General features: G+C 36.0%; 1 protein-coding gene across 29 annotated transcripts in view; it reads right to left on the reverse strand.

Moving 5' to 3' along the window:
• PHTF2 (putative homeodomain transcription factor 2) overlaps positions 1–26,052 on the reverse strand; it is a 202,469-nt gene that overhangs the window by 96,854 nt on the left and 79,563 nt on the right. For all 29 annotated transcript variants that reach the window (XR_009494148.1, XR_009494147.1, XR_009494146.1 and 26 more), the window contains 5 exons: positions 20,076–20,145; positions 19,350–19,508; positions 15,714–15,879; positions 14,640–14,804; positions 1,283–1,469 (listed from right to left, as the gene is read on the reverse strand). Coding sequence is in view for 5 of the 29 variants with exons in the window: in XM_059885602.1 (XP_059741585.1) it covers positions 1,283–1,469; positions 14,640–14,804; positions 15,714–15,879; positions 19,350–19,508; positions 20,076–20,145 (747 nt within the window). In the remaining 24 variants the exon portion in view is untranslated. The remainder of the gene's footprint in view (positions 1–1,282; positions 1,470–14,639; positions 14,805–15,713; positions 15,880–19,349; positions 19,509–20,075; positions 20,146–26,052) is intronic.

Below are 26,052 nucleotides of genomic sequence, written 5' to 3' on the forward strand. Positions count from 1 at the left end.
CTCAAAAGTCATTTATCAAATATTGTCCTACAACGTTTCTGTTCAAAAGATCTGAAATAGCTTATAAAATTATGAGAAAAGAGACCCTTTTAAAAGAAGCTGAAGAGACCTAAAATTAATTTAATATTTTCACAAACCAAAAATGCCATAAAACCTGATTTAATAATGGTTTACAAGGCAAGAGGAGGTGACTTGTAACCAAATGAAACACATATCAGCCAGACAACATCATGTACACATTAAGACACCCAGATTTCAGAAATTTTGAAACCAAGAGACTTCAGAACAGGTATTTTATTGATACTTTCATGTTCCTCTTATAGAACGTTAGTAGGTAATACATACCTGGAAATGTGTTTGAAAACTGCATAACTAAAAACTTTATTTGTTAAGACATGCTAGTGAAGTGAGGCTCACATTACCAGAGAGTTAAATGCCTCAAAAATCTAAAATTATGGTAAGGGACTCTATTTTACTGCCACTCCATGATATTTATTATATAGCTACAGGTACTGAAAATATATGTACTACTGTCAAGCAATAACACATACTTTACTCAAATAGAGAATCCTCTTTTCTTCATTTACTATTCCTCAATACCCACATTCATGCTTATATTTCTAAATGTAACTAAGGTATTATGTTTTAATTTGACCACATTTTTTCCTCTGTAACAGCTTTTAAAGAAAAAAATTATTTAACCAAAAAACTTCAGGGAAAAGAAGAGAAAGAAGATATTTATATTAGGCTATGTTACAATAAACCTAGGGTTTCTTTTAGAAAAGTAAATAAACAATTGTTATCCTTAAGAATTTTCTCTAAGAATTTTAAAAAACAAAACAAATGTGCTGACACCAAAGGTCACAAAGGTAGGAAAAACAAAGTAAGATTTTCTTATAGAGAACATTAAAGGAAAACCAGGGTCCTAGGTTAAGCTTTTGAATTAACATAGATCTTCCATTTGAAACAAATTCATTTACACATAAGGAAATGCAAAAATAAAAAGGTTTAACGACATTAATTATAAATTTAAATCTAATTTAACATTTTAGAAAAATTGGAGTCAATCAATTAATTTAGAAGGTACCAGGTTATAATGGAAATCAGGCTTATTAATATTACTTTATCTATTTTCAGCATTATCAGTGTTATTTGTAAAGGTTCACAGAATAAATTCTGGAGAATATATATACATTTAAGGGTAACTACTACGTCTAAGTCACTTTCCATTAACTAATGTAAGATCACACAAAGTATTATTATTATTTTTAATCACATTTACTTTGCTGGGGATGTTCCTCAGTGTTCCGGTGTTCCAGGTTGCCTCTTCTGGTTGAAGAGTTTCACACTGAGGTTCATGGCTTTGTATTCCATCTTCACTGCTTTTAACAGTCTTTTTCCCATCAAGGGATACATAGCCATTGTCAGTCTCAGTTGATTTATCAATTGAATTCTTTGCTTTCTTTGATCTACAAAGAAAAATATGTGAAACATGTTACATGGACTTAGTTTATTTTGGATAGGTTACCAGTAGAAATTACAGTCTGCTAAAAATTAAACATGGTAGTTATTTCTCAGATTTTAATTGCTATCTTATATTTACAATAAGTAATTCATAAAAATAATATATATCATAAAAAATAAATATGAAAATCAAGGTCCTATTTTACCTTACTTTATAAGTTTTAAGGTTTTACAAACAGCAATTCTAAGAGACATGCCCTAACTTATCAAACAATATTTGGTCAAAATTAACAGGTCTTTGAGCAAAACCTAGACCAAAATTTTGCCCATTTTATTATAGTTAATAATATACTTTTAAAGACTAATTTAAAAAAAAACTACCTCAGTAATTACAAAATTAAGTTACAATTAGTGGTTTAACTTAATTTTAATACTCTCCTTTACCCAAAAACTTTACCATAAGTGTGGATACCTAAATACCTCTGATAAATTCATTTTAATACACAATGGAGACACAGACCTTTTGTAACATAAAAGCACATGAAAAAAGGGAAAACTTTGTACAAAATTCTACATAAAGGAAGAAGTAAAAATGAAGAACACAAAGATAAAGAAGTAACCTCTTTTACCCACTGCAATACTCTAGAAAAAATGTCAGTAATCATGTAGCTTACAAGTATTTAAAAGACTACACTTGAAGTTCTTCATTTACAGGAATTAAGTTTTTCTCAATACATAATATGTAACATGGAAAATAACAAATCATTTTTGATTAATAGGCAAATGCTTAAAGGATCCAGTGGGTGAAAGAATGGCTATCCAAAAGAAATGGTTAGTAGAAGAAATACAATGCAAACCCCACACAAACTTAAAATGTACTCAATGCAGATTAAGTCTATCATAAAACATTATTAAAAAGCAACCGTGTCTAATTGTATTCAAAATAAATTTCCTTGAATTTTCTCTAGAGTATCAGTTTAGGAAGACAGGAAAAATAAAACTAGTACAATGCCTTCATGTAGGTCAAAAAACAGAAGAACTTTTAAATGGGGGGGAAATGTTTCTTTGGGAGAAAAATGTTACCTTTAACACTACAGTTGCTCAGTTCTATTGGAATCTATCAGAACTGTACAAGACACTGTAACTCATCTATGCTAAATGCTTGCTTTGGAAACAATAAATCAGAAATAAAAAGAGGTGTAGATGATTAATTTAAGGTCACACAGTCAGTTAGAGCCAAAGTTGACATCAGAACACAGACCTTCTGACTATGAGGTTTATTCTCTATATGATCTCCAACAGCCCACTCTTTGGGAAACAGCCTGTTAAGATTTCTTCTTAACACACTCAAAGCCTAGAAAGTTTGTCTTATACTTCCGACCTTCTCCTGTAAGATTATGAAAGGGGACAGACAGATCATACTTCCCATATGCTCTACAGAGCTCTAATGCTTCCTTCCTGGTCACAAAGAACAGATCTTCACAAAGGTGCAAGACGCAATGCCCAATCATCTCACCCTTTTCTTTCTGTATGACCCTAAGAGGCACAGAGAGACTAAGGGCATGCACTACAGAACAAAGATCATTTAAGAGTGGCAGATGCAGGGAGGAAAATTAACTACGGGAGAGAGGAGAGACAGGGCGAAAGAGAAAATAAAAGGTGCAGAGAACACCTGTAACCTTCTCTGTCTAGAGAAATGTTATTTACTGTTCCCTTTACCTCTCCCTTGAACACTGTGCAACATGGAGATGTAGAAAAAGACCAAAAGAAGTGAAATTACTTGACCTTATAAAAATGTGGGAAACTCAGACAGTAAAAGAGTGTGCTGGAAAGGTATTATGAAGCTTCATGGAAATTGTTCTAGGTTGGAAAGGGAGGGGTAAGGTCGTGATTAAGAGGAAGGGAGACTGGGAAGTTAGTAGAATAGAGTCATTAATCAGCCGGGATATGCAAGGAGAGAAATTTACTTGGGAAGAAAGATGAAAATGTTGGAGCTAAAGTCCCCAGGAACATCCTGAAAAAGATCAGTAGACAGTTGATAACACAGGCCTAGAAGACAATTGTTAAAGCAGAAAAAGTAGCTGTAACCTTGAAGAGTGACCCAGAACCCCAGAGGACCAAAAGATATGAACCTAGGAAAAGGGCTTGAATCTGTATTAATGGCTGCTTTAAGAATATTTCTAAGGAGAATGTATTCTTCCTTTACCAGGACAGAGTGAAGACTGTATTAAGCCAAGAGAAAGAGTTCTAGTAGCACTCATTTCATATACTTTTCAGCTATCTCCTACTTCCTCTCTTCCTTATCTCTGCCTCCTTCTAATTTTCTCTGGGCTGTTTTCACCCAATATCTCCTCAAAGTACAAGTAATGCTGTCAGAAGGTATGAACCGTAATTTACTAAGCTACAGTAGCTATTTGATATTTCTCTCACACTAAATGCAGATAAGCTGAAAATCAAGCTGAAATAACAAAGAAAATACTACATGTAAGTACCAACTTCAGGGTTTACAAAGCAGCTTAAAATACAAATTGAGGTATCCTGGCAGTGGCTGATAACAGCAGTGGTAATAAAAGAATTGCAAGAGCATACAGTAGTTGGAATGGAACAGCAGGAGCAGCCCAGCAACAAGCAATAATGGCAACTAATTTGAAGGCACTTTTAGGGCAGGGGGCAAGGTGCAGCCCAGAGGACTGGAAATGGGTTATCAATACACACAGAGGATTAATCAAATAAGTATATTCAGGATTAGAACCAGGTTTTTCAGTAACAGAGAATGAAAATATAAAGGAGAGAAAAGATACAATGAGCTTTGTGGTACTGTATCTGAATTGGAACTATCTCTGAAAATCCATGGCTTATATCTAGACAAAGAAATAAATATAAATGTAAAAGGACACACACACACACACTTTCTAGCTCTTTCCACCGAGAAGGCTCCAGGGTGGCAACACTACAACAGCAATGAGTATATCCAGCATTCAGAGCTTAGTTTCCACACATTACTCTCCTTGAAGAAGCAGTTCATTCCAAGCCTGAGGAAGAGAAAGTACAAGTTGAACCTGGAAACATTTTGTTGTACCAAAACGTAAGGAAGGGTTCAGAAAACAAGGACAGCCCCAAAAGAAAAGAAATTGCTCTAAGGTATCCCCTGGCCAAACTGAAGCCAATCTAATCATCCAAATAAAAAATGACAATAACAAATTGAAAAAATAAAAATCCCTAAGTAAATAATTAAGGGAAAGCTCTTCCTTAAAGTGAATGCCAAATAATAAATGTAGAGGGAAATGATGTAGTTAGAAAAATTACCATTTGGCAACTACCATAATTCAAGCAAGAATCATCAATGGATGCTAAAACTAGAAAGTGAAGGTAGGATGAGAAACAGGTCATTTTTACAGTTAATGTATCTCTACACAGGATATCTGTTGACCACAAAGGAAAAGTATAAAAATTTACAGTGGAGAAATTTAGCTGCTGCTGCTACTGCTAAGTCGCTTCAGTCGTGTCCAGCTCTGTGCGACCCCAGAGATGGCAGCCCACCAGGTTCCACCGTCCCTGGGATTCTCCAGGCAAGACCACTGGAGTGAGCTGCCACTTCCTTCTCCAGAAATTTAGCAGACACTGTCTTAATCAAGTGATTCATATAAATATCACTAGTGAGGAACAAATCTGCGCTGTTTGCCACCTGATAGTACACAATGATATTCCTACCAAAAATGCACAACTGGGTTTAAATATGAAGAAATATCACACAACTAACTCTGTGGTGTGCTGCTAAATGTAGAACAATCAGCTATTCAGGTGTAAAAAGTCCTTGTCTGTAGTGTTTTCTGATTTCCATGGTGTAGATAATCCTACCATGACCAATTTCAAGTACCAACTGATGATGCTGAAGACAGCATAGGGAAGAGATATACACTGAGCTCTCATGAGTCACCTGGAACTAGACGCAGAAAACCACTGACACAAACCCACATTAAGGGACATTCTACTAAGTGACTGCCCTGTATCGTCCCAACTGTGAAAAACATGAAACTGCAGGAAAGACTGAAGCCTGTCCCAGAGTGAAGGAGATGAAAAAGACATGACCCCTGAGTGTGGCATATAATCCCAGATTAGATCCTTTTGCTGTAAAAGACATTAATAGGGACAGTTAACAGATTGAACAGGGTCTCTGGGTGAAAAATATATGGGAGTTCTTTGCACTGTTCTCTCAACTTTTCTGTTAAACAACAATTGTTAAAATTGTTTCAAAGTAAAACTATACATTTTTAAAAGTACAAACTGATTACTTTAGATTTTAACATAGGAGAAATGCAGGAAGGAATAAATTCAAAAAAACATGTAGGTTAAAGAAGGTCAAAAATGTAAGTTAAAGAGGTTAAACCTCCAGGCAAGGTTTAATTTTACCACTGATTGCTGTATCATTGATATTGTCATTAATAGCTGAAAGTAAGAACTTCACAGAGTAATAATTTTTCAAAATGATCACAGATTACCAAGACTCAGATTTTAAGGAATTCCTCCCATTTCTTTACAAGAGAGAATAAAACTGTTAGAGATACAGTGGGAGTGACATTCAGTTTTAAAAAATAGATAACTGTGAAATTCTACTTAGAATATATTTTTTAAAGTGAAGTTTAAAAAGGGAAAAAAAGTTTTAAAGGGAAGTTTAAAAAGTTTAAAGGGAAGTTAAGGCAACTTTAAAATGTTAAAAAATAACATGTTAAAAAATAAACTGAAGGGAGTTAAATATCATTTTGATTTTCTTCCTTTTTCTTTTTTTGGGGGGATCATTTAATAGAATTTCCTCTTTTACAGGAGATAACCAAAAACAAAAAGCAAGGTAGAAAGAAGCTACTTAGGAATTAAAACAGTATAGAAAGAAATGTTGCTTTTTACTATTAAAAGGCAATGCCAAAGAATGCTCAAACTACCGCACAATTGCACTCATCTCACATGCTAGTCAAGTAATGCTCAAAATTCTTCAAGCTAGGCTTCAGCAATACATGAACCGTGAACTTCCTGATGTTCAAGCTGGTTTTAGAAAAGGCAGAGGAACCAGAGATCAAATTGCCAACATCCACTGGATCATGGAAAAAGCAAGAGAGTCCCAGAAAAACATCTATTTCTGCTTTATTGGCTATGCCAAAGCCTTTGACTGTGTGGATCACAATAAACTGTGGAAAATTCTGAAAGAGATGAGAATACCAGACCAGCTGACCTGCCTCTTGAGAAACCTGTATGCAGGTCAGGAAGCAACAGTTAGAACTGGACATGGAACAACAGACTGGTTCCAAATTGGAAAAGCAGTACGTCAGGCTGTATACTGTCACCCTGCTCATTTAACTTATATGCAGAGTGCATCATGAGAAACGCTGGACTGGAAGAAGCACAAGCTGGAATCAAGATTACCGGGAGAAGTATCAATAACCTCAGATATGCAGATGACACCACCCTTATGGCAGAAAGTGAAGAGGAACTCAAAAGCCTCTTGATGAAAGTGAAAGAGGAGAGTGAAAAAGTTGGCTTAAAGCTCAACATTCAGAAAACGAAGATCATGGCATCTGGTCCAATCACTTCATGGGAAATAGATGGGGAAACAGTGGAAACAGTGTCAGACTTTATTATTTTGGGCTCCAAAATCACTGCAGATGGTGACTGCAGCCATGAAATTAAAAGATGCTTACTCTTTGGAAGGAAAGTTATGACCAACCTAGATAGCATATTCAAAAGCAGAGACATTACTTTGCCAACAAAGGTCCGTCTAGTCAAGGCTATGGTTTTTCCAGTGGTCATGTATGGATGTGAGAGTTGGACTGTGAAGAAAACTGAGCGACGAAGAATTGATGCTTTTGAACTGTGGTGTTAGAGAAGACTCTTGAGAGTCCCGTGGACTGCAAAGAGGTCCAAACAGTCCATCCTAAAGGAGATCGGCCCTGGGATTTCCTTGGAAGGAATGTTGCTAAAACTGAAACTCCAGTACTTTGGCCACCTCATGCGAAGAGTTGACTCACTGGAAAAGACCCTGATGCTGGGAGGGATTGGGGGCAGGAGGAAAAGGGGACGACAGAGGATGAGATGGCTGGATGGCATCACCGACTCAATGGACGTGAGTCTGAGTGAACTCCGGGAGTTGGTGATGGACAGGGAAGCCTGGCGTGCTGGGATTCATGGGGTCGGAAAGAGTCGGACACGACTGAGCGACTGAACTGAACTGAACTGAACAAGAAGATCTTACCTTTTGATAGCTACATTTAATGCATATAATACAGTCACCTAATAAAACCAGAGTTAACAATGGGCAGTGATAAGCAGTCTCTTAAAAAAGGGAGATATACAAGTCTATACCGATTTTACTTACTCCACAATAGAAGTGGTATTTCTTGCATTTGGCCTTTTCTTACTGAAGTATTGTTGATATACAATATTATTTTAGCTTCAGCTGTAACAACATAGTGGTTCAGCATTTATACATTGCAGCATTGGATTTTGAACAAAAAGCATTTGCAATGACAGAATGTCCAATTTCATTGCCATGGTCATGGCTTATAAAGGGACTAATAACTAATAAACACTTTTGGAAGGCACGACCTGTGTAATACTTTCTTTGAAATATCATGCTTGATGTTCAAAAGAGGTTGCTCTATGTCAAAAATATCTTAGGAGGACATGACTTTAATTGCCTTAGTTCCTCTGTGAGAAACATTGGGAGACAATTTGGTTCTTTTCTGAAAAAAATTTAAGTAAATTTTGTACATGTCCATGTACGATCTACACCGTAAATAAATGATGAAATTAAATTTTTTCACATTAAAACTTTGGCCAAAAAGTTAACAACTTTTAAAGAACTACTTAGCTTATGAAATATCCAATCTACTATACCAAACATGAAAATTAGTGTGTTTCTACATTAAAAAACCTAGTCAGGTTATCAAGAACACTCAGAATATTCTGTACTGCTATGGAAAAAAATGTTGCAAGTATTTTTTTGGTGCTCTCAAAACTGTTCAGAGGTATATAAACTGAGCCAACTGAAGATCATGCTTTCGATAGTAAAGGACATTAGACATGCTAGGGAAAAAGTTAACAGCAGCAGGTAACTCTACTCTAGAATACAGTATGAAATTTCTGGTTCTGCTCTCATCTGCACATGGTTAGGAATCAAGGGGGAGAGAAAGTTATAGAAACAAAATGCATAAAATCTCAGATATAAGAAAATGACACAGGGGCCTTATACAACCATCACTGCTATCTGGATCTATGACTACACCTTGATTACATGCTAACATACCCCTTTCAAAGACTCTGGGGACCCTATGTTTCTCTAGGTATCCTCTATCACAAATAAGTTTGAGAGGTGTGCCAAATTATTTATAGTACCTGTAATCTTTCTAGGATCAATCCAACCCTAAAATACAGTGACGCTAGCAAATTTAATAAGTTATCTAGTTGTGTCCATAAGACAGTCTTAAAAATCTGGAAGAAGCCAGAATACACTGGCTTTTACATGGTCTTCATCCTTATCTGTGAAACACATGCAACAAAGCTTCACCTAGTCGACAGCTTAAATAACTGAATTTTAAACTACAGTCAGTAAAAGCCAAGTTTTAATCCCTGTATCTAAAGTTTCTGGCGGGACTGTATACTACTTACACTATGCAATATACTCCATTATGTGAAGAAAATCAATTTACTAAACCTTTAATATTCAATTTGGTATTAAAAAGAGTAAATATGGAAGCTAAACAGAAGAGAACACTTCAAGGTAGGTCAGTTACGCAGAGGAGTTAACATGAAACCTGATTTTATTCTGCTGTCTCTAAATTACCAATTCAATTTATATAATTACTTTTTTTACTCAAAAGCATAATTCCAAATGCTTTTAATGATTTTGTGACAGACAAATGAGTTCTTAAAGGACATGAAAGAGAACTTAGGAACTATCTGAATTTTGAAGCAGGTACCGTGCTGAAAAGATGTACAATCTAGATGCAATTTTTCATATTTACTCTTTCTATAATTAAGCTAATTTAAGATTATAACTAACTGATATTAAAGTGCTAAGTCCTTAGAAAATATGACTGATTTGTGTATCTTTTCTAATTGATATTTTGTCTGGTTCAGTTTTCTCAGGTTTACAGAATTCCTTTACAATAATTCCCATTTCTTCTCAAATGAGAAATATTACGCCTTACTTTAAAAAGTTTTACCTTGAAAATGAAACATACTTAGAAATGACATTAATAGTAGTTCCTACGGAGCTGACTGTGGCTCAGATCATGAACTCCTTATTGCCAAATTCAGAATTAAATTGGAGAAAGTAGGGAAAACCACTAGACCATTCAGGTATGACCTAAATCAAATCCCTTATGATTATACAGTGGAAGTGAGAAATTGATTTAAGGGACTAGATCTGATACACAGAGTGCCTGATGAACTATGGACGGAAGTTCGTGACACTGTACAGGAGACAGGGATCAAGACCATCCCCATGGAAAAGAAATGCAAAAATGAAAAATGGCTCTCTGAAGGGGCCTTGCAAATAGCTGTGAAAAGAAGAGAAGCAAAAAGCAAAGAAGAAAAGGAAAGATATTCCCATTAGAATGCAGAGTTCTAAAGAATAGCAAGGAGAGATAAGAAAGCCTTCCTCAGTGATCAATGCAAAGAAATAGAGGAAAATAACAGAATGGGAAAGACTAGAAATCTCTTCAAGAAAATTAGATACACGAAGGGAACATTTCATGCAAAGATGGGCTTGATAAAGGACAGAAATGGTATGGATCTAACAGAAGCAGAAGATATTAAGAAGAGGTGGCAAGAATACACAGGAGAACTGTACAAAAAAGAGCTTCACGACCCAGATAATCACGATGGTGTGATCACTCACCTAGAGCCAGACATCCTGGAATGTGAAGTCAAGTGGGCCTTAGAAAGCATCACTACGAACAAAGTTAGTGGAGGTGATGGAATTCCAGTTGAGCTATTTCAAATCCTGAAAGATGATGCTGTGAAAGTGCTGCACTCTATATGCCAGCAAATTTGGAAAACTCAGCAGCGGCCACAGGACTGGAAAAGGTCAGTTGTCATTCCAATCCCGAAGAAAGGCAATGCCAAAGAATGCTCAAACTACCGCACAATTGCACTCATCTCACACGCTAGTAAAGTAATGCTCAAAATTCTCCAAGCCAGGCTTCAAAAACACATGAAACATGAGCTTCCAGATAGTCAAGCTGGTTTTAGAAAAGGCAGAGGAACCAGAGATCAAATTGCCAACATCCACTGGACCATGGAAAAAGCGAGAGAGTTCCAGAAAAACATCTATTTCTGCTTTATTGACTGTGCCAAAGCCTTTGACTATGTGGATCACAATAAACTGGAAAATTCTGAAAGAGATGAGAATACCAGACCAGCTGACCTGCCTCTTGAGAAACCTGTATGCAGGTCAGGAAGCAACAGTTAGAACTGGACATGGAACAACTGGTTCCAAATACGAAAAGGAGTACATCAAGGCTGTATATTGTCACCCTGCTCATTTAACTTATATGCAGAGTACATCATGAGAAATGCTGGGCTGGAAGAAGCACAAGCTGGAATCAAGATTGCCGGGAGAAGTATCAATAACCTCAGATATGCAGATGACACCACCCTTATGGCAGAAAGTGAAGAGGAACGAAAAAGCCTCTTGATGAAAGTGAAAGAGGAGAGTGAAAAAGTTGGCTTAAAGCTCAACATTCAGAAAACGAAGATCATGGCATCTGGTCCCATCACTTCATGGGAAATAGATGGGGAAACAGTGGAAACAGTGTCAGACTTTATTATTTTGGGCTCCAAAATCACTGCAGATGGTGACTGCAGCCATGAAATTAAAAGACGCTTACTCCTTGGAAGGAAAGTTATGACCAACCTAGATAGCATATTCAAAAGCAGAGACATTACTTTGCCAACAAAGGTCCATCTAGTCAAGGCTATGGTTTTTCCAGTGGTCATGTATGGATGTGAGGGCCGGCCTGTGAAGAAAGCTGAGTGCCAAAGAATTGATGCTTTTGAACTGTGGTGTTGGAGAAGACTCTTGAGAGTCCCTTGGACTGCAAGGAGATCCAACCACTCCATCCTAAAGGAGATCAGTCCTAGACGTTCACTGGAAGGAATGATGCTGAAGCTGAAACTCCAGTACTTCGGCCACCTCATGCGAAGAGTTGACTCATTGGAAAAGACCCTGATGGTGGGAGAGGATGGGGGCAGGAGCAGAAGAGGACGACAGAGGATGAGATGGCTAGATGGCATCACCGACTCGATGGACATGAATTTGGGTGAACTCCGGGAGTTGGTAATGGACAGGGAGGCCTGGCGTACTGCGATTCACGGGGTCGCAAAGATTTGACACGACTGAGCGACTGAACTGAACATAAATACAGGGTATTAAAAATACAGTTTTCATTGTACCCTCCAGAAAACCATCAACTCACCAAACACAAAGCTTAGATATTTGTGTGATTATGCATTTATTCTTCCACCAGTTATGCTAATTCAACTTGTTATCACCGGAAACAATTTTAAGTCTCGGTTGGTATTTCAGTTTAAGCACTCTGTGTCTTATCAAAGCCTGAAAGACCAAGACACCATCAGGATTCCAGAACTCAGTTTAGAACTTTTGAAATTAACATTTTTCTTAAGATCTTTTTATACCCAGTATTTAAAACAGTCTCATTCATATGCTGGCAAACTATCCCAAATCAGACAGTTCAAAACAGTGCTTCTTTAGAAAGTTAGATTACAGTTGTCATGATTAAAGAGAATAAATCCAAAGGGATTTAGCCATCATAATATCAATAACTAGGAGTCAAAGTCATGGTACAGCCCCAAAAGATTAGAAAATTAAAGTCTGGAACTCATTTGACTAGAGAAACAAGGCAGAATTCTAAAGGCAGGAGGATTCTGAATACTACATAATAATACAACACCAGTTTCAAATGAGCAAAACATCTAAATGATCCCGTCAAAGTAAAACGTATCTACTATGCCATTGATACTTGCTTACAGAAAGTCCTGAGAAACATTTAAAAACTTGATTCTGCAGTGGTAAGACTATCATATTTTCACTGTCAGAAATTAAGAGATATTTATTTATATTCATAAAATTCTCCAAGCTAGGCTTCAAAAATACATGAATGAGAACTTCCAGATGTTCAAGCTAGATGTAGAAAAGGCAGAGGAACCAGAGATCAAACTGCCAACATCATGAAGAAAGCAAGAGTTCCAGAAAAACATCTGCTTCAGTGACTATGCTAAAGCCTTTGATTATGTGGATCACAATAAACTGTGGAAAATTCTTAAGGGGATGGGAATTACCTTACCTGCCTCCTGAGAAGCCTGTATGCGGATCAAGAAGCAACAAGACATGCAACAACAGACTGGTTTCAAATTGGGAAAGGAGTACATCAAGGCTGTGTATTGTCATCCTGGTTATTTAACTTATATGTAGAGTACATCATGGGAAATTCCAGGCTGGCTGAAGCACAAGCTGGAATCAAGACTGCCGGAAGAAATATTAATAACCTCAAATATGCAGATGATACCACCTTTATGACAGAAAACGAAGAAAAACTAAAGAGCCTCTAGATGAAATTGAAAGAGAATGAAAAAGCTGTCTTAAAACTCAACATTCAGAAAACTAAGATCATGGCATCCAGTCCCATCACTTTATGGCAAACGGGGAAACAATGGAAACAATGACAGACTTTATTTCTGGGGGCTTCAAAATCACATCACTGCAGATGGTGACTGCTGTCATGAAATGAAAAGACATTTGCTCCTTGGAAGAAAAGCTATGACCAACTTAGACAGCATATTCAAAAATAGAGACATTACTTTACCAACAAAAGTCCATACAGTCAAAGCTATGGTTTTTCCAGTAGTCATGTATGAATGTGAGAGTTGGATTATAAAGAAGGCTAACTGCTGAACAATTGATGCTTTTGAACTGTGGTATTGGAGAAGACTTTTGAGAGTCTTCTGAACTGCAAGGAGATCCAACTAGCCAATACTAAAAGAAATCAATCCTGAACATTCACTGGAAGGACTGATGCTGAAGCTCCAATACTTTCACCACCTAATGCAAAGAGCTGACTCATTAGAAAAGACCTTGATGCTGGGAAAGATTGAAGGCAGGAGGAGAAGGGGACGACAGAGGATGAGATGGTTGGATGGCATCACTGACTCGATGGACATGAGTGAGTAAGCTCCAGGAGTTGGTGATGGACAGGGAAGCCTGGCATGCTATAGTACATGGGGTGGCAAAGAATCAGACAACTGAGCAACTGAAGTGAACTGATATAAAATATGTATTTTCTAGAAGACTAAGTGGTTGAAAAGTCAGAGAATCAACTTAATGCCACATTACTGCAAATTATTAAAATTTGTGAAAATTTCTCCCCAAATTACTATCAATAAGAATACGCTCAGGATATAACTGGTTAATTATATAATTAATTATATGCACTATAATTATATAGTGCATGATAAACTTTATCGTAAGAACACAATCACATTTGATAAAACAATGATACTAGCAGAGAAGTTACCAGAAGTGACTGAAAATAAGTTACCTGCAGTATCCCTTTTCTTGACTTATTAACTTGGCAATTTTCATCAGTTTTTATTATGGCACAAACTAAGTAAAAAACCCAAACTACAAAAAACAGAATCTTGTATTATAGTATATATTTTATTCTTTCAAGTAACAATACGTATACCTATATGTTTTATTTCAGATAATTTTATGTAATTGAGGCAAATTTTTTAAAAATGTCATACAACTCACATGGTATATTAACAAAGCCAATTTGTCCTACAGTGCTGATGAAGATTAAATAAGCAATTTAATAGAAATAAAATAGTACTTGAGAAATCACAAAAGAAACTAAGATAAATACTAAATATACTTTGATAGTATATTTTCATTCTCATACAGATGTATTTATACATATATATATCTCAGAGTGAATTTTATGGTCTCTATTTTTTCCATTATATATAGCTTTATAATTTATAAAAATAAAATCCACACTAGGACTATCATATTCAAAATCATTAGTACTCATTAATTAAGACTGTAGTACCAAAAAAGGGACAGTGCATTTCTAAGCCATAGAAAGTCTTGAATAAATACAAACCCTGATAAAAAGAATGCAGCATGCCAGAGATCTCTGAAGACAGCGCCAACACTGTAAGAGGTGCTTGTACCGTGGCTCTGAACTGCTCCCTCCTGTGTGTTATCTGTGGTACTAGAACCATCTCCTTCCCTATGTACTTCCAAATGGGCTGCTTTTCTTAATTTCCTTCATTAGAAGAGATTAACAGTGGAAGGTAACTTTAAAATTTAATAACCACTTTCTCGACAGTACATTTAAAAATTTGGAAAACATAAACACAGGAACTTGAATACACAGTAAAACTCAGGCTGATGCATAAAAGTTATGCCAAATATTAAGTACATATTCAAGACCAGTTTCTATAAATGTTAAGTTATTGTTTCTTGCTCATACTGACAAGTCAGTGGACACTAGGTTGTAAGGATAGCACTAGGCAGATTATTTACAGAAGTACCCCTTCCCTATTGGAATGCCACTTATTTGCAGATGAAGAAGAAAATTTAAATTGGAGAGATTTATAATCTATCTGTTCAGCAGTGCTACTTATCTAATTAGGTATTATTTATTTTTTAAATAAACAGCTTAAATCAATATTCCAAAACAGCAAATGTCACAATCTCTTAGCAACAATATTCAAAAGAGAAATTGTTCCCAAAGACCCTTAAAACAGAACTTCATTGTGCTAAGTGGCCAGGAAGACTTGCTATGCTTACTTCATCAAAGGGCAATATTAAACAGCTTCAAATGACATATAATAAATGGAATTTAGCTAAAAAATTTCCTTGACTTTGTTTTTGCCAAAGCATCTTTTAAGCACAAGGTTCTGTAACAGTGGAAATTATTAGCAATTCCAACTAACATATATTCCCTACAGTGATATCACATGCCTCAGCAATGAGCTTCAAGAAAGAAACCAAAAACGAACAGGTATGGGGTCTCAAAATGGCTCTGGAGCAAATAAAAGAAACTAAATTATTCAATAGCTGATTCTGACTGAAGCTCACTGTTTCAAGATAACATTTCATTCAAGTCAAGAACAATACTGGATTCCAATTACAGAAATCTACAAAAAGATCACTTTTAAACAGACAGTACCTTCTTCTTTTACCCCCTGTGCTTAGGGGAGGTTTGGGTGTTCTTGTTGAAACAATCTGGCAGTGCACAGTTCCTAGGAGCAGCATCAGCCATATTGGCTCAGTCACTTCCGTCAGAGGTATGCTATGTGGGCTAGAAGCGGAACAGAATAATACTATTGCGGCAACTACAAAAAGGGAAAGAAAAGACATTTAATTATAGATCTGATAGTCATGTCCTCAAAACTTTAAAAAAAAACTTTAAAAACTGTTCTAACATTGTTCTTTGCTAGATTATTTTTCTAAATTTAAATGAGTATAAAAGTTACTTCAGACAAGCTCTTCAAGACTTCTTTGCCCCTGGCTAATCATGCCATTCAGAAATAAACTCTTGGAACTAAGTAACAGCCAACGTGGCCTCTAAAGTCACACCTTAGCACTGCAATGAAAACTAGATACATATAAATCTAAAGGCATTCATTCCTGGTAAGATGACAGACACACCCTCCTTAAAGCAAAAGGGGGACATATAAAGAAATAATTAAAACCCCTGTAATGAACTGAATTGTGCCCTCCACCCTCATTCCGTATGTTAAAGTCCTGACCCCCAACATGATCATCTTAACAGATAGGGTCTATATGATGTAATGAAGGCTGAATAAAATCATAAGGGTAGGACCTTAATCCAAAAGGACCAGTGCTCCTATAAGAGCTAGAGGTACCAGAAATCTCTTTCAGCTCATGCACAGAATAAAGGCCATGTGAGGATACTGCAAGAAGGTAGCCATCTACAAGACAGGAAAAGAAACCTCTGACAGACACCAATCCTAACCGCACCTTGATCTTAGACTTCCAGCTGCCATAACCATGAGAATACAAATGTCTGTTGTTTAAGCCACTCAGTCTGTAGTATTTTATTATAGCAGCCTGAGCAGACTAACAGAATATCTATGACACATAAAAAAAGACATGTCAACTGGAGAGGTATGAAGGAATTCTAACACCTAATTCTCAAAAGTTAACTAACTCATAGATTAAGTAGTGGACTAAGTAAATAAAAGGGGAAAGGGCTACACAGGCAAACAGAGTTACCTCCAAAACATACAGGTTACCAAAAAAGGCACAGAATGTTTAAGAAACAGCACAGAACCAGTTTAGTTTGGTTAAAGTTGAGAAATTTAAGAGACTGACTGAAAAACTGGCTCTTTATCTTGAAAGCAAAGATAATTAAGATTTAGAACTTGAGTGGCTGGTTTAGATTTGTAATGTAAAAGGTAAATGTGTGTGTGTGTATGTTTAGTCACTAAGTCGTGTCTGACTCTTTTGTAACCCCATGGACTGTAGTCCCCAGGCTCCTCTGTCCATGGGACTTCCCAGGCAAGAATACTGGAGTGGATTGCCATTTCTTTCTCCAGGGGATCTTCCTGACCCAGAGATCAAATCCATGTCCCCTGAAAGGCAGGTGGATTCTTTATCACCAAGCCACCAGGGAAGCCCAAAAGGTAAATGGACAGAAAGTAAAAGACACAAGAGCTCTTGGCAGTCAGTGATCCAGGAGAGAAATGACATAAGCAATAAGTAGGATGAAGCTGAAAATACATAGTTGAGATATTTAAAAGGCATGTGACTGAAGTGAAAAACTGTAGCTATGTAAAACCCAGTCTGACTACACACAATTCTTTCTACTCTTCAGGACAAGAAGGTGGGAGAATGAGGACATAATTCAGAGCACTATACTCTGCTCAGTATGCAAAGAGGCAGAAGCACAGGGGTTTCTAAAGGCACTCAGATTGCTGAGGGTTTGTCTTATCATGGCTTTGTCACTGACTGTGTGACTTGAAACAGGTTAAGGCACTTTTTAAACTAAGCTTTACCACGGAAGACGTCAGTGGCCATCACTTATAAACACTAATAACGTTAAACTTTGGTTTGGAACTGAAAAATATCTGGTTTTCATGCTTAATCTAAGCTATGCTCCCTATTTAATTTAGGCAAGCCAATATGTGAATTTCAGCCACAATATACGACCTTCTAATTACACTGGAAACTTGTTTGTCCTCAAATACAATAAAGCAATAATATCAAAAAAGTACAAGGCACAGTAGTTACAATGAATGGTACTGAGTAATTATTACTCTAATAAGCAACTGCAATTTCTGACCACTTTAGAATAAAGTGTTCTCCTCTAGGTAAACTAGAAAACATTGCAGGATAACTTCAAGTTCACTCCCTCTTAAGTATATAAGATATATATATACATACGCTAAGTCGCTTCAGTCGTGCCCGACTCTGTGCGATCCCATAGACGGCAGCCCACCAGGCTCCCCCATTCCTGGGATTCTCCAGGCAATAACACTGGAGTGGGTTGCCATTTCCTTCTCCAATGCATGAAAGTGAAAAGTGAAAGTGAAGTCGCTCAGTTGTGTCCAACTCTTGGCGACCCCATGGACTGCAGCCTACCAGGCTCCTCCATCCATGGGATTTTCCAGGCAAGAGTACTGGAGTGGGGTGCCATTGCCTTCTCCATACACAAGCTTAAATAACCTAAATAAGTCTTTTGTTTTTATTGTTTTCATTTATTTAAAAGATATCTTTTAATTAGTGTTTTTTGATAGAAAGAAAGTGAAAGTCACTCGGTCATGTCCAACTCTTTGCGACCCCATGGACTGTACAATCCATGGAGTTCTCCAGGCCAGAATACTGGAGTGGGTAGGCTTTCCCTTCTTCAGGGGATCTTCCCAACCCAGGGATCAAACCCAAGTCTCCCACATTGCAAGCGGATTCTTTACCAGCTGAGCCATGAGGGAAGCCCCTTAGGAATACAATTGTGTTTAAAAATATATATATAAGATACTAAAAACATTAACAAGGTATCAACCAAATTAAAATTTTTGCTTTGTCAGAGTGATAAGAAATGTGAGCAATTTCTTCTTTTAGGCTGTAAATGCTCTAGAGTGTTGTGCGTTTTGCACTGTATACTGCTGCTGTGACTGTGCACTGGAACACTGCTGTGCTGGGATGCAACATTACAGAGCTGCGAAGCATGTGGTGCTGAAGTCAGACTGCTTAGACTTGAACCTGGACCGCCACACTTGCTGAGTATGTAACTTTGGACCTGCAGGTCCTTCAGGTCCCATTGTCTATAGGCTAGGCATACTAATAGTACCCATGCTTCACTGGATGGTTGTATTAAATGAGCATCTGTAACAAGCTCTTAGACATGGTACACAGAATTTTAACCCAGAATGAGAACAGTCTCAGAAAACAGTGGTTAAGGGAAAAAAAAGAATACTGCTGAGAAAGGAAGAATGAACCCTAAGGCTTCATAAAAAAAGACTCGTGTGTCCATATATGTAGGGGTACATTTGGAAGAGATTCTGTAATTTTTAAAAATCCTCTCAATTTGTATTTTTCTTTAGCAATCCACACATTCAAATTATCATAAAATTATTTTGGAAAATAACTACTTTGCTTTCTTAAACATTTTTAATCCCAAACTATTTGTGTCTTATTAAATGAAGCATCACAATAAATTTTTTTCCATACTCAATAGCAGTATATTTTAAAAATAACAAAGCCTTAGTAATCCTAACCAAAAAAAAAAAAAAAAAAATGCTGAAAGTTAAAAGCAAAATGCATTTCCTTCATTTAGTTGTACCTTGAAGAAGATAAAGGACTAGAAGCCAGAAAAAGATGACTTTTGATGTTACTTGTAACCACCACCGGAAGAAAAAGGGAAAAAATACAACTCGAACAATTCCCTTTCTAGTTAAAGAAGTCCACGGACTTTCGGGTTTTGCCTTAGCAAATGCAGACCCTAAGAAAAGTAATGCAAAATGAAAGACAACATTTATTATTTCTTAATTTCCTTAAAGAAAAAAATTTAAACATCTGAAGAACAATACAACATATTATTTCTTTTGTACTATGGGTGTCAACTGTCCAATTGTGGGTAGTAAACATTTTTAAAAAAATCACATATGCCTTTATATTGACTCAGGTACTTTGAAAAGAACTATTTTTAACTGAAATAACAGCAAAATTTCTCCTACATATTTTATAAATACAAGACAATTTTCAAATGTCAGTTTCAGTTAGGAATTAAAAATACCACTTTAACGTTTATAACAAGCTTCATAGTCTGCTAAGCAAATATGAGCTGCTTTTCTGTTACACTTATTAATTGGAATGATTTTTAGTGAGAGAAAAGACTAGTCAATGGTATTTAAAGGTCTCCACGCTCTCTTTTTTAATACTACTTCTATCTTCATTTAGCCTCACATTGCTTTTATTCCTGCAAACATATACATCTAACCCATTTTGAACTCTGTTGCTTCGAGAACAGTTTCTAATTTCATTAAATATTTGGTTATTCAAGACTCACCTCTTACAAGATCAACATCTATGAGGTCTGGTTTCACATGGGCTGTTTTCTTTGGTTTATTCCTTAACCCCTATAACATATTAAAAGTAGTATTGATAAGAGAGTAGATCTTTAAAGTTCTTATCACAAGAAAAAAAATATGTAAGTATGTATGGGGATAATTATTTAAACTAGACTTAAGTATGGGATCATTTCTCAATATATAAAAATATCGAATTACTATGTTTTACACCTGAAACTAATATGTTATATGTCGATTTTAACTCAGCAAAAAAGTAGTATTGAAATTCAACACATGTACATTTTTAATACCCAAAATCAATGCCTACAGATTTCGATTAAGAAGAAAAACTTTAATAGACAAAAACTAACACATATATTTGTGACAAACGGAACACAACAGTAGTGTAATAAATTTTATTATTTCCAAAAGAATAACTTTAGGGATGTATGTAACACATGGGGTCTGTTTATTACTAAAAGCGTAATTTTAAAACAAAGACTATCACCACCAATTTAGATGTACAGCCTGAGATGGTCCAGGAGACCGAGGTGGCCCTTGTTTTGCACAGGAAAGTGCTGAAGCTGCCTGGGAGAACAGTGGCCCTAAAGGGCCTTTAAGGTGTGATGCTGGAGGCAATGCTGAAGGAAGCAGTGGTCACAGAGCTGAGGACAGACAGCAATGCAGACTTCTTAGCAGATGCCAACATGTAGGGTGAGACCAGAGAGGACGATGCACATCTCAGGGTTGCTACTGTCTTCACATGCCAACCACTAACCAGACCACAATGCCACCTTATCACCTCATAACTTAGATGCCATGCCCCAGAGGAGGAGGAAGGAGAAAGCAGAAATCATGAAATCAATTAGTTTCAACTTGGAATTATTGAACTAAGATTAAGTTTCTGCATCAGTGTACTGAGTTAGAGTAGGAGTAGAGATCAAAATTGATGAAAAAAAAAACTATCAAAAAATAAATTATGCTTTATAACTTAAGACTAGGATGTTAAGAATTAGAGGAGCCCAGGCTAAACTCCTTGGAATCCAAGTGCTGAGAGATGACCTAGTGTTTCAAAGATTTGTTTATTGTTCCTTCAATTAACCAAGTACCTATAAAGTAAATCCTTTGTTTAGTCCTAATCTAAGTAATAATGACCCCTTAAAATAAAAATTTAATCAAGTAACATTTTTATCTGAAACAGAGAATAGGACATTTGAGCTCAAAATTAACTGAGATGTTTAAACCAAAAATGTACCCTGAAATCAAGATGCAATTAACCTCAGAACTCCTTCAAATAGTCTGTCCGTGTGAAGATGCAAACTACCCACAGATACAAAAACAAAAGAAAGAAAGGGTCAGAGTTGAAGACACAGCCATGATCATCTTACATGTAGTCAATACTGGTATTCATAGAGTCCATACCTGCAAGCTCACCTATATGGTAAAATTAATTTGTCCCTAAAATCAATATTTGCTGTGATCTTGCGGTCATTTGCAGACATACACAGTGAGAGTGGCAAACAATTTGAGTCACTCAATGTTCACATTCCCATCTGAGATCAAACAAGGCATCACTCTGCCTTCTTGTTTAGCTCTCTTGTTTCAGTTCCTTTTCACAATCTATTCAGCGTCAAATCTTGTGCTTTCTGTTGGTAATGTTGTGTTGAAATGGTCACTGAGATAGTGCTGACAGGTGATCTAGTGTCCCTAAGTGCATGAAGGCTGTGATGTGGCTCACTGAGAAAATGTGTTAGATAAGCTCTGTTCAGGCATGAGATGTTTCCTGCTAGTTCAGTGTTAATGAATCAACACCATATATTAAATAAGATGTCATTTAAACGAGGTTTTATATTGATTAGCTGACAACTGTTGTGACTAGGGGCTTGCAGGAACTTAATTCTATATTCCTCCTAAGAACAACAGTCAGTATTCACTAAATCAGCATTCACGGTGAGCTGAAAGAACATTAACTACTGCACATCACAAAAAACAACTATCTGTATGTCATTTCCCACTTTCATGTCATGACAGTGTCATTCATAGGCTGTAAATCACTCCCAATATTTTGCAAATTGGAAAGGTAAACTAGTAAAACATATTTAAACAAAAAATTCACTGATCAAACACTATTTAAATTTGGCATGAAGTTTATTATGCTATTTTACCTTCATTAGTGCCAATAAATTTGAAAACAATAACATATTTTCTTTTACTTATATCTTTCATAAACTGCTTTTCTAGCACTTTGAAAATAACCTTACTGCTAATGTTTATAACAAATCTGAAGCCTAATTTACTGCTGTATACCTAAACTTTACCTCAAGACTGTTTTAAGAACTTCAAGTCCTTATAAGAGAAATAGTAAAGTATTTTGATTTATGCAATTATGTTGTTTTCAACATGCTTATTCTACTTGGCCTTTTAAATGTGATTAATTTCTTATTTTATATTTTATTAAAACATTTTGAACTATCATACACTGTAAAGTCATAGCATAATTTTGAGCTACAAAGTGAAATCATAGCATTGTAAAGTCACAGCACAGTTGACAATACCCTTCAAGGTAGCCTATCAGTATTTAAAGGGTTTAAAAAAAAGGATATAGAAAATTATTATTGATAAATCTTCTAACATTAGTGACTTTATTCACAAAAACAAAAGATATTAGTACCAAGGTCATTTATAACATGTGATTCTAATTAAGTAGATATTTTAAGTCGGACAACTTTAAATTGGTTTTGAGTAAACTACACTTACACAAAACAGCATAGCTTTCAGTACTAAAAAAAAATTATGAGCCTTCAAGAAGTTTAAGTGAACAAACAAAAAATGAAAACTGACTTAGTTTTAGCAAGATTTTTTAAACTACTGGTTTAACTAGAAAGTAGAAATAAGTACTATGAATACAATTGCCAAGAATTCAAATAATATATTCTTTATTGAATATATATTATTGAAATATATACTAACCACAGTTTTACTTTCTGGAAATCCTATTTAGTTTCGCCCATCCCTTTAATGACTTGAAACAACAGAGTTTGTTTTGTTGAAACTTTACAACGCTAGTGGGTACTAAAACAGGGAAATTCCATATTTACTTTTAAATTTGGGTCAAGGGGAACAGAAAACTATAGTTTTCAGTTATAATTTCTAAAATGTTTAAGAAAAAAATAACTTGCAATTTACAAGAGACTTTACACTTTAGCAATATCAGCTAGGGTCTTTATATAAAAACAATTTTCAAGAAATATATTTTCATGGTTTCCTTTAATTGTTGCTCACTGCTTTGACAGATAATAAAAGAACTAATTATATAAAAGGACAAAGTCAATACATTTGTAATGGTATTCTCTAAACACAACAGGTACAGTGTTTTTGTTTTTTTAATCAAGTATCAACATTAATACACCAGTTACACAACTTCTCTACCTTCCATAGAATAAATAACAAAATTATTTTACACTATAAATAGCTTGCTTTCAATAGAACGTTTAATAAGAATGGAATGTGCTTTGAGGCTTGTCAACAAATTGAGCCTTTTAATGCAAAATAACAAAAGTAAGTTTTAATTCTTCAGTTACTATTTCAAAGTATTATCTTTAAAAGGAAGACATATTTCAGAAACAAGTCATAAGTCTTAGCCTTCCCTAAGTTCATCCTGCCAGCACACCAAGTACCAACTGATATAATCCTCCCTTACTTTAGCTTCTATTTAGGCATTAAAATAGATCTATTAAAAATGAGGAGATTACATAAGTAAAACAGTAATTTGTCATGAGCACTTAAAGCTAAAAAACTGCACATAGACAGACAGACAGATTTGGGGAGGGGAGTTAATTTCAAAAACATCCAAGTGTGCCAACCGGTAACACAATTTCTTAAGGTAGTTAACATTTCCTGCCCAACAAGTTAAAGACTGTCAAAGAGCATTTTAAAGCATCTTAGTAGACCTCTCTGCTAATATTTTTTACTATCCCACCTCTTTGTGACATTCTCAGACTATTGTTTCGTGATCTCTCATTTCTCTTTCCTCCTTCACTTACATCTCTCTTTTTTTTTTTAATAAACCTATCTGTTAAATCTTGTTTCCCAATGTTTTGTTCTCAGCTTTTTTCTCTCATCATTCAATGTAAAAATCCACTGAGTCCTATGGCCGTATCTGTATAATGTGTACCATATATAATCTACATAACACCCAGGCACACAACTTAGCGACTGAACAACAAAAAACCACCCACTCATAGGTAGCTCAGCTGGCAATGCAGGAGACCCCGGTTTGATTCCTGGGCTGGGAAGATCCGCTGGAGAAGGGATAGAATACCCACTCCAGTATTCTTGGGCTTCCCTGGTGGTTCAGCTGGTAAAGAATCAATCTGAAATGCAGGAAACATGGGTTTGATCCCTGGGTTGGGAAGATACTCTGCAGAAGGGAAAGGCTACCCACTCCAGTATTCTGGCCTGAAGAATTCCAAGGACCATTCCATGGGGTCACAAAGGGTCAGACACAACTAAGACACTTTCACTTTCATACATATACACGTGGAGAATCTGCCTGCAATGTGAGAGATCCGGTTTGATCCCTGGGTCGGAAAGATTCCCTGAAGAAGGATATGGCAACTCACTCCAGTATTCTGGCCTGGAGAATTCTATGAACAGATGACTTAGGTGGGCTACAGTCCATGAGGTCACAAAGAGTTGGACACAACTGAACGACTTAACACACAGGTACATACATATACATATATACAGACATACATACTTTATATACTGAGGACTCCTCAATCTCTCTGCCAAGTACCCTGAATACTTCTAAAACAGAATTATGTATCTGCTCCTCTTCTAATATTTCCCACCATACTTAGTGCTGCCTTAGTGAAGTTGTTGAAATAGAAATCTAACCAGATAACCTTTTCTGCTTAAAATTCTTTCATGTCTCTTCCGTTGTTTTCTAGATTATGTCTAGACTCTTGGATAAAGCAGTTAAGCCTCTTCAAGATCTGACTTCATTTTCCTTTCTTGTTTTTCTCCACATCACTCTAATTGCCTTCTTCCATCCAACCTATTACCCATCAAGTTCCTTGAGGATTCCTCAGTCAGTCATGCTCCTTCCATCCTGTTTATTTTCATAAGCTCTTCATTCTGTCTGGAATGTTTTCCTCATTCTCACTAATGTGTGTCAAACTCAACTCATGAGTCACTTCGTCTGTGAATCTTTCCTAACCTCACTAGCAGTGCTTCTCAAATTTGTACCCTAACAGAGAACTATACATCCCTCTCTCAACTGAATCTATCTCGTTTGTGTCATGTATCTCGTCTACATAATTATGGTATACTTTATCTTTTTTGTCCCCATGATTTAATCCTATATTCAAGACATAGCAAGTGCTCACTGCAACTTTGTTGACTGTATTAACTCTTCATGACAACAGTTCAAAGATTAAAACTGACAAATGGTAGAGTCTTGCTCTTTATTCTAGATGACTAAGTTTGTCTAAACACTAGATTTTTTTTTGACAGATTTTTAAGCAAATATAGACACGGGTTTTCAATTTAATGTAAACTTTTTGTACAAAATATAAAGCAACTAAAGTATCATTCTCTGGGCCAATATTAAGTTTAGCTCGTGCAGGAAAACACTGATTAGTATCATCTATGCAAATGAAAAATATAAATCTTATTACTGAAAAGGTGTGACTGCTGAGAAACAAAACAAATTTAGTTAAAAAATAGTTTTCATGCTAGCAAGGTAGCCTATGAGGATATCTTATCACTGTAAATGATTACATGTTCAAGAAGAAATTGCGAACTATAGAAACATTTTAATTAATGTTTTATTTTCCTAAATTCTTTCCAAAAATGACCAACTTTTCAGCGACTCTGTTTGCGTCCAAGTCATTGTTAGTAGCACCAAAAAGCAGATCTCGATTAAGCAGAGCAACGTTTGCACAGTATCACTCAGGCGGGAAAAATCCTGAA

This window comes from Bos taurus, chromosome 4, assembly GCF_002263795.3.
Source record: "Bos taurus isolate L1 Dominette 01449 registration number 42190680 breed Hereford chromosome 4, ARS-UCD2.0, whole genome shotgun sequence".
Classification (NCBI taxonomy): Eukaryota; Metazoa; Chordata; class Mammalia; order Artiodactyla; family Bovidae; genus Bos; species Bos taurus.